This window comes from Clinocottus analis, unplaced genomic scaffold (assembly GCF_023055335.1).
Source record: "Clinocottus analis isolate CAN_PGR_092001 unplaced genomic scaffold, fCliAna1.0.p SCAF_6, whole genome shotgun sequence".
NCBI lineage: Eukaryota > Metazoa > Chordata > Actinopteri > Perciformes > Cottidae > Clinocottus > Clinocottus analis.
In genome coordinates, this window is record NW_027176218.1 from 5,469,539 (window position 1) to 5,479,073 (window position 9,535).

Below are 9,535 nucleotides of genomic sequence, written 5' to 3' on the forward strand. Positions count from 1 at the left end.
GTGCAACGCAATGTAGCCGACACGCATTATTCACCAGCGTCAAGTTAGTCAGTACACAAGGACTACTTCCGCTCTCACCTTTTCAAAATAAAACTAAACGGGCACGTTTTTGACTGTCCGGAATATTGTACCACGGATAGTTTATATTTCAGCTCGTCTGTCTTCGATATTATCCAAGTACACTATAACATATTACGTATAATCATCAATATATCATTTGAACTCTCAACTGATGTCCATTTTAGCTGCAGTGGACTTCGCTAATTCGCCCCCTTTTCGATGACACGATTCAAGACCCTTATTTTGAAAACGGGTTGACATTGTTTTCGGTGTTGCTCGCGTGTGATGTGACCGGTTCTGACCCACAGAGCTGATATTCCCTCTGGAGACAGGATGATTTTTCTGCTGTAAAATCTATTCATTCATTCATTTATTCATTCATTTATTCATTTATTTATTTATTTATTTATTGACGTGGAGGTGGAGCAATGAGTAGGAGGGACATGGAGCAGAGACAGGAAGCCCGGTGGCTTCCAGATGTTGCAGGATTTCACGCCAAATTCGATGTGCTGCCACGAGAGGCGGAAATCTCCCCGTTGTCCCACATCAGGGACCTAAATCTAATCGGAGAAATAACTGACTTACTTTAATCGTGCACCAGCCACACTTACATAATATATAGAAGCGATGTAATACTTTTTTAGTGTACCACTGTTGGTTAAAGTAATGCCAACAAACCCCGAGCCGAGAAATGATGTATTTTAACAATTATAAGCAAATACCGTTTATCTTCAATACATTTCCAATAAACCCACAATCCAATAAAGCCATAGTTGTTCACAATGTTGTTTTATTTTAGCCTAGTTTAAATATCCAACAGTGTTCAACATAAATGTCTCGTAAAATAAACTGCTGACTTAATTGTGTTACAGCACATTATTATTATTATTATTATTATTATTATTATTATTATTATTATTATTATTATTATTATTATTATAGTAAAAGGTCTCTCGGCAGAACCTTTGATACTCCCTATCACTGGTCACAGTAAAGGTGAAGGTCAAAAAGAATTCAGGAGAAAAAAAAACACTTCTCATGATGGAGTAGGCTCCCTACCTATTTGAGGAATATGCCACATGTCAGCACAATGTAAACTGAAATATAATCTTGAAAAGGTTTTTACCTAGGGCCTTTCCAAAAGACAGGGCCACATTTTGCAGCTAACCAAAGCGCATGAAAAAAAACAACAAATAAGGGGCTTATCAAATATGATAAATTGACACTGATCAAACCACCCAAAGGTGTATACATAATTGTTTTGTGTGGCTACTCTCTATCAGGGCTAGATACATAAAATACATGTATTAATATATCAAATAGCAATCCAGAAACTCTCATGGGCCGTTTTGTTGCCTTTTGATACTTGAGTGAAATCTCCTGATAATACTTATAGTTACATTTGGAATGGATCATATTTACTTTTGAAAAGTTTTTTTTTTTCATTTTACTTATGAAATGGATATTTGTTATATTACTTGTCGACTATTACAACTGTCACTATTCACAAATGACAACAATATATTTAAAGAACAAAGAAAAGTAAACAAATCGTTTGACAGTGTCACGTGATCTTGACGCCGATGACGACAGACTCGGGGCGGGTAGAGTCGGTGTAGTCCACTTCCTGCTTCTCTGCCCTGGTTTCGTCTGAACAGCTGCATCAGCCCCTTTATCCGACGAAAGAGACACAATGTCACATCAAACGGGCATTCAAGGTAGATGGATTTCCCTCCTCTTTTTTTCTCCCAATGTCTCGTCTCGTTGTGTATTCATGCGTGTGTGTGACTCGCGAGGACGAGCCTCAAGTACAGTCTGCAACAATTCATTGCAACGAGAAGCTAGCGTCAAGTTAGCTCGCCACTCCTAGCTAGCTTTTGAGCCGCCGTGATGTGTGTGTGTGTGTGTGTCTGCGCGCTCGTGTATGCGTGTGTGTGCGTGTGTTTGGGGGCACTTTGTGAGGTATAATCCCCGAGTATTTAGCCACTCGGTTCTGAGCCACCGTAATCGCGGCTACTTCGTATTTTGTGTCACAGCAGTGCAAATGCATGTCATGAAGCTCACGTCCCGCAGCCTTAGTTGAGCTCTCTGAATGGATGGGTGACGCCTTGGTTCAACCACATTGTTGACCTGACAGACCCGGTGCTCCGGTAAAACATGTGAATACACACCGGGAGATACCTGCGCCGTGTTTGTTCTAGACATGAACCTCCTCGGTAGGGCGTGACGTCCTGTTGTGTAGCCTGACACAACAACCGTTTTAGTTTTTGTTTTTTTTACAGTCTGTTTTTGATATAAAGCAACGTGCAAATTATGCGAGTTAATGACAGACTGAGAGATGTGGAGATTATACACGTGTCTGCTGACTTCATGCTTCATTCAATGCAGTTTTTCTTTAAATATATATTATCAGAAAATGCATTGGATAGAATCAGTTCTGTTGTTCCTATGTTTTCCCCCCTCATGTCAAAATTAGATAGATGGATGGATGGATGGATGGATGGATGGATGCATAGATACTTTATTCAAAAAAGTAGTCATCATAATCCCAGAGCGCGAAAGGGACAAATCCCCTGTGGATAAAACTGCTTATATAATGTATTATGGTTTTTAACTAGTTTAGCTTACATTCGTGTTGTCTGTTTTAGAGGAATTGGTTACTTCCTGTGTGATTTTCTGAAGAAGAAAAAAAAGAAGAAATAAAAACAGCAATCATGTTGTGTTTGTAGTTTGACTTGCTTCACAGCTTTGGTGGGGTTGTTAAACAGGAAAACTGCAGTCAATATACTGATGTGATTGGGAAGTATTGACCTGTTTTATTGTGCCTGCGTTTGGGGTCAAAGGTCTTCAGCCTTTAGTCACATCTGTACCACTGAAGTGTTGATCAGCAAAACCCAACAACTTGTTATTTTTAACAAATTATAAATAATATATTATTTCGCTGTGAGTTCAGTATTATTTCATTGTTACAGGACTAAAGAGTCAACAAATAAAGTCTGTGTTTAAGGCAACATATAGAGGTATGCATGTAAATAAAGCTCATTCAATGCTCTTTGTGTTCACAGCTTAGTAGAATTCACAAAACCTCTGGGGTTGAACTTGCTATCCATGGCTGAAAGTGGTCATGTTAGCAAGAGTGTGCCAGCATCTATTTGGAATAGTTGGAGACTGACTACTTCTCTGTCTTTTTGCAGCGGGTAATGATGTGAAGGACGCCTTTGCCAGCGCCAGGAGCGGCGACCAATATCGAGTCTTAAAGATCGTCATAGATGGTGGTAAGTAGTGTCTCAGAAGTCACAATGCTTGCTTACAGCTTCTTCTGCCAAGAAAGCGTTGCACTCATGTCGCTCCCCCAAACTTGTACTCGGGCTGACGTTAGAATGTCAACTTGTCCGCGCACTGCTGACATTTTTGTTTTGCACATCTGTGTTCCAGAGCAACTGACGATGCACACCAGCAGGAAAGCGTCAAAGAAGTGGGACCAGGAGTACGACTCCCTGGTGCTTCCCCTCCTGGAAGACGACGTGCCCTGCTATATTCTCTACCGGCTGGACTCCACCAACAACCAGGGCTTTGAGTGGATCTTCCTGGCCTGGTCACCGGACATCTCCATTGTAAGAAAACCCAGCCCAGACAGCCTTTAATGAATAGTTTTCCATACTTCACAGCATTTGTTCCCCTCTGCTTTGAGTGTCAGATGGGTGTGGTGACCACATCAAGGCGGCAATTCTGTGTACGCTGGTAAAAAAAACTGGATACATGTGGACCGCAGTGCATTCATTATTTCCGAACGGACCTCTTGAAATCTAAACACGGGTAGATTATGGTCTTTTCAAAATAACACGGTGCTCAGTCTGAACCTCCCATCGCCGCCTTGAAGCTCGCCCTCTTCGTGCTTTTAGGTTTCTTGCTGTGTTGTTCCATCGTCATGCAAATGTATGTTTTGCCGGTTCTTGACTCACACAATGTCACCTCAGTCATTCTGATTTGGTTCCATTCCACTCAGGGCATAGTCACCGCGATTCGAAATAGCCGCGAGGCATTGACAAACACATGTTTCTGTAGCAGCGATAAGAGGAATGTTGCAAGGAGAGATCTGTGCCAAAATAAAGTGACATGCAGGATGTTTGCGGCACTGTGACTGCACGGTGGAATTGAGTTTGAATCCACTTTCTCGCTGCCATAACTGCGCTTAACATTCCTGCCCTTTTGCTCAAAGCATAGTGCTTCAGGTTGAGGCTTGCCTGGAAGTTGCAAAATTCTTTCACAAGCAGTGCTTGCTGCTGATTTGAGTAAACTTGATTTAAATGGCCTTAAGAAAAAAAAAATGTTTAAGAGGTTATTTAAAGATCCCATGTGGAGTCTTTGACTCGCCGTACTGCTGTGGAGCAATGTTTTAATGAGCGGCAACGATGTGAAATGGAGCGATGCAGAGGCAAGGAAGACGAAGGAGATTGCAGGCATGTGAACATCTTGCATCATGGGTATTGAACATTTGCATGAATAAACTCTGTGACTGATGTACGTAGTGGACACTCATCGTTTCAAGTTTTCAAAATTATAATGATTTTCCAACCGTTCTTATCTTTTCTAACAGGTACGAAATAAAATGTTATATGCTGCCACCAGAGCCACAGTGAAGAAGGAGTTTGGAGGAGGGCACATCAAGGATGAGATTTTCGGTACCTCAAAGGTTGGTTCTACGACAGCGACACTTGAACTGATGTTGGAAACTCTTTTGTGGCGGCAAACTTCAGTCCCAAACCTTCAGAAGTTCAGCTTCAGTCAAACTTTTATGACAACCAACATTGGAAACGATGTATTGAGTCTGTCTACATGGCTGTATGATGTGTGATTGTTTCCTGTCAGGATGAAATGACTCTTATCGGGTACAGGAAATATCTGGCCTCGCAGGCGGCTCCCTTGCCCCTTACTGCTGCAGAGGAGGAACTGAGGAAGATAAAGCTAAATGAGGTACACACACGCAAACACAGACGAGACATTTGGACGTATTTCGTGTTCATCATTTCCATTTTGAGCTCATCTTGGTGTGTGGCTTGAGTCTGTCCTGATGTGGGCGTGGATCAGACTCGTTCTCTGCTTGGGTTCTGAAAAGGTGACGACACCACGTCATCTCTACACTTGAAGCTTCCGTGGGGTTAAAAATAGCTTACCTCAGCTCACAGCAGGCCTCGTCCTAATCACGTCTCCTTGTGTGCGAGATCAGAAGCGGCGTGGTGTATCAATGAAGGCCAGCGCCGAGTCCCTTTCAAACAAGCACAAGGTCAGCTGCAGTGCAAGTCTGCATATGCTTGCCCGGCAGAATCAACACAGCGCAAAGATGCTGATGCATTAGAACAGCAGGAAGTTGGCAGAGATGAATCCATTAGGCTTAGACAGCACACACTCCCACAGCTCCACAAGAACTCTTGTTTACAGTTCATAAAGCCGACTCAGCCCGAGCGACAAAGTGGTTAAAGAAGAGCTCTTTATGGGCGTTCAAATGTGTTATTTCCATGTTGGGAGAGCGACATGCAAATGCTTGGTAGCTTTTGTGTACATGGCGGTGATTCCGCGTGTGCACAGGTGAGCTGCGTCAGTGTGTGCTTTGCCATTGTTGTTTGCTGTGATAAGATAAAGAAATAGTGTAACGTGATATGCATTGCATGCTGCCGATGACGTGCAGGGCTTTAGGGCCGTAGCAGATAGACTCCACCAGACTGAAAGGAGAAGAAAAAGATTTTAAAAAAACAGGATCTGAAGTTCCACTTTTCATGTTTCGTGAGGCTGTTTCATATAAATGAGAACCCCAAGTGAACTATTCTTCTCTTTTGAGAAACTACCTATTCTAATTGCTGCTCTCCCAGCCTGCTGCACACAAACAAGCGCACCCTTTCTTACCATATAAGGAAGTGCCTCGAGTTGAGCTCTCCCTCTCAAAAAGTGTGGTCAATTAAAAGCAGCAGAGCAAATGGGAAGTGAGGTTTGTGCTCGTCCCACTTGACCAGCTGTTGAAGGAAGATAATATAGCGTTAATCTGTACCGCCTAGATGAAAAAGAGGCTTTGAAATATTTATCATTGCCGGGCCTCGGAGACTGCCTGACTTTTACTAAGCAGATGGATAAAAGGACCGCAATCCCTTTTGGTATGCGAGGTAGCTACATCGGAAGCTCAATCATGTTTGCACGGCATTTCATTTTGTGGGAACAGGACTCTAAAAATAGATGCAATCCATCAGCGTAATCCCCCCCCCAGCATTTCCACTTTTCCGTGGCGCGTCGCCACTGCGGATACAAGCACCTCATGTAATCCTGATGCTCCAGCGCTCAAGCTACTTTTTACTTTCTGATAACTTAAGTGATGAATTTAGATTGTGTGTCACGAAACAAGTCAGTATCATGAGTGGAAACCTCACTGACAGAACAGAATCCCGAGATTTGGTTTGATGACATAATGTCATATTGTGGCGTGTGTTTATGTAGACACATTCTTGTGGACACAATAAGTCAAGAACATGTTAGACAACACAAACTGGTTCCCATTACACCTTTTTTGATAACACTCATGTGAAGCCACCTACTGTACGTGTTATTTTAAGGCAAAGGAAATATTTGCTCAATAATACACTCATCCGCCTTATTTATGACCACAGTATTATGTCCATGGCGGAATGATGGATAGCTAAAGTGCCCTGTGTTTTGTGATCTGTGTCTTGTGGTGCGTTCAGGTGCAGACGGACATCAGTGTGGACACCAAGCAGCAGACTCTGCAGGGCGTGGCCTTCCCTGTTCACAAAGACGCGGTTGCAGCGCTCGAACAATTTAGGGACAAAAGAATCAATTACGTACAACTGGTGAGTCCCGAGGAGCAAATCGTTACTGAGGAGGTGACCTTTGCTCGATCAATAACTCGATTAAGCAAATGAATTCTGTGTCTTTCCACAGATATATTGTTTGGAGAGATAGAAAGGTTTTTTGGTCAGTGGGTCACAGACCAACACAATGAGTTACTCATTTTGCCCCAAAAGCCTTTGTTCCTCTCATTGACATTCAAAGGGTTGATGTCACAAGATCAGATCTGTGCAAAGCACAATGGGACTGTTGTGGCTCTGTCGCTGCTTTGTCTCCGTCTCCCTTTTTGTCCGTTATCCTAAAAGCTTTTTAAGACGGCAGAATGTTTTGTTCCTGAGTGTTGAGCAGCTGTATAGTAAATGTTTAACCCTGACACCTGAGAGCAAGGGGAGATGGGTTTTTTTGCTGTATTCACTGTCCACACCCAGATTCTGCAGGAACTTCCTGGTCACAAGTGCACGCTACCAACCTCAACAGTAACTTTTTATTACCTTTTGTAAAACAGAAAGTCGACGCTGAACAGGAGCTGATTCGGTTGAGCAGCACTGAGCCAACAGAGGTGAAAGACCTGCCAATGAGAATCCCTAAAGAATCTGCACGTTACCACTTCTTCCTCTACAAACATTCCCACGAAGGCGACTACTTACAGTCCACAGGTGAATAGAGTCGGTTAATATGAACGCACGCTGTTGTTTCCAGCTTTGCTGTTTTGTGGCGCTCTGAATGGTACTTTGTGTCCACTCCTCATCGTTTTTTCTTTTTTTTCTTTTGCAGTATTCATTTATTCTATGCCCGGGTACAACTGTAGCATCCGAGAGAGGATGCTGTATTCCAGCTGCAAAAATCCCTTGGTCGACATGGTGGAGAACACTCTCCAGATTGAGATCGAGAAAAAGGTGAGCAACCGTCTGCCATGACAAAAGAGCGTGCTCAGCACCATACAGATCTTTATCATTTTTGCTTACAAACGTTATGCCCTCGAAAACGTACTTTTAAATCTTTAGTATTTCTCCAAAAGATTTAATTCTGAAATAACATTATTAGGTATAATTCATGAAGAATTTCACACTTCATAATTTAGTTGTGCTTTGTCAGCAGTATATGCATGTGGTTTGATCTCGAGCTGCAACGATTAGTCATCCGACAGAAGATCAATCAACTAGTTTCAAAATTGATTGCCAATGTACAATGTTTTGAAGCCGATTGAGAAACTGTGAGCCTCTGTTGTAAAGTACATTGCTGAAGGGTAGCAGCTTATTTCTCAAAAAGAGCATGCATTGCTGTGACGGTGTGAGTTTAAGTTGATTCTGCAACTCGTATTTCTTTCTATTTCCAGTTGGAGATCGACAATGGGGATGAACTGACCAGCGATTTCCTGTACGAGGAGGTGCATCCCAAGCAGCATGCACACAAGCAGGCCTTCGCCAAGCCCAAAGGCCCCGGAAAGAGGGGGGGCCGCCGCATCACCCGACCCCCCGCGGAGGAGGAAGATTAATCAGACCTCGGTACCCGACCAACCACCTCCACCCCGAGCACGTTCCACAGTGGAGCATTCCTGCGATTGGGGGAGGGAAATCATATTTGACGCGCTTGTTTATTAAAAAGAATAAAACAACAACTTCAAACTCCCACAAAGTTCCACAGAGACCCAACTATGCACGCCAAGGACAACTGAGCAATGACACCCTTCAGAAGTTCCATTTGTAGCTTGCCAAATGGGAACATATTTATGTCTGTTATCACGGTCACAATAACTAATTCACAATGATTCAAAGAGTCCCAAAAAAAAAAAAAAAAAAAGTCAAGCTTGAGGTTTTTACATTGTTGCCAGCTCGGAGACTTTAAAAAGTGTTAGTGTGATTAATGTGAACTTGCGCCAATATGATAAATTCCCTCATTTTGAGTTCACATGCTCAAATTCTTAACTTGCATTCCTTAAGTCTGTGTCAATTAATGTGTCCGTGTCTAATGTGTTGAACATTCGTCTCCTACTGTTTGCGCAACGCGGTGCTCCAAAGCAGAAAATATATAATTATTCCACTCGCGTCTATTGATTTAACAGTGCATTTTATATCGGATAATTGACTTCTTTTTTGATATAACTGTGGTTTACATGAAAAAGAAAAAAAAAAATCATCTGCTGAGAAACTTATTTTTCTATGCAAGTGCTGTAAATGTACATACTGTAGCTGTGTGATGCTCTATGATTAAGAAACAGTCAGGTCTGTTCTGGTGATTGTGTGTGTCGGTGAGGATCACAGTGGAAAGAACGGGCTTCCAGAAATATTACATCCATACTTCTCGTGTTTCACAAAGAGGAAACTACTCAAACGTTGCTGGTTCCCATACATGAGGGCGCCAAAGCAAGCGGATAGGAAAGGGAACGCTAGAAGTACCTTGATCAAAATGTTGCCACATCCACTGGTCTACTAATTATTATTATTATTAGGCAAACTACTTTAGGCAAGCTCACCTCATATTTGAAGGGGAAATCCTTTCCTTTATATTCATACTGTGTCATTCTAATAGAAAAACAGTCATGTTTGGTCCTATTTGTTTTCTTACCAATCTTTCTTTTAAAGAAGAAAAATAAAATGTTTAAAATCACTCATTTTCTGCTTCA

At 42.3% G+C, this 9,535-nt stretch overlaps 1 protein-coding gene across 1 annotated transcript; it reads left to right on the forward strand.

The window, feature by feature from the left end:
* Positions 1 to 1,661: 1,661 nt before the first annotated feature.
* LOC137803984 (twinfilin-1-like) lies at positions 1,662 to 9,519 on the forward strand. Its single transcript, XM_068602895.1, has 9 exons — positions 1,662 to 1,778; positions 3,255 to 3,335; positions 3,496 to 3,674; positions 4,658 to 4,753; positions 4,930 to 5,034; positions 6,789 to 6,914; positions 7,418 to 7,568; positions 7,687 to 7,808; positions 8,249 to 9,519. Exons 1-9 carry the CDS (start codon positions 1,754 to 1,756, stop codon positions 8,405 to 8,407), a joined length of 1,044 nt encoding a protein of 347 aa, XP_068458996.1. The 5' UTR covers positions 1,662 to 1,753; the 3' UTR covers positions 8,408 to 9,519.
* The last annotated feature ends 16 nt before the right edge of the window (positions 9,520 to 9,535 follow it).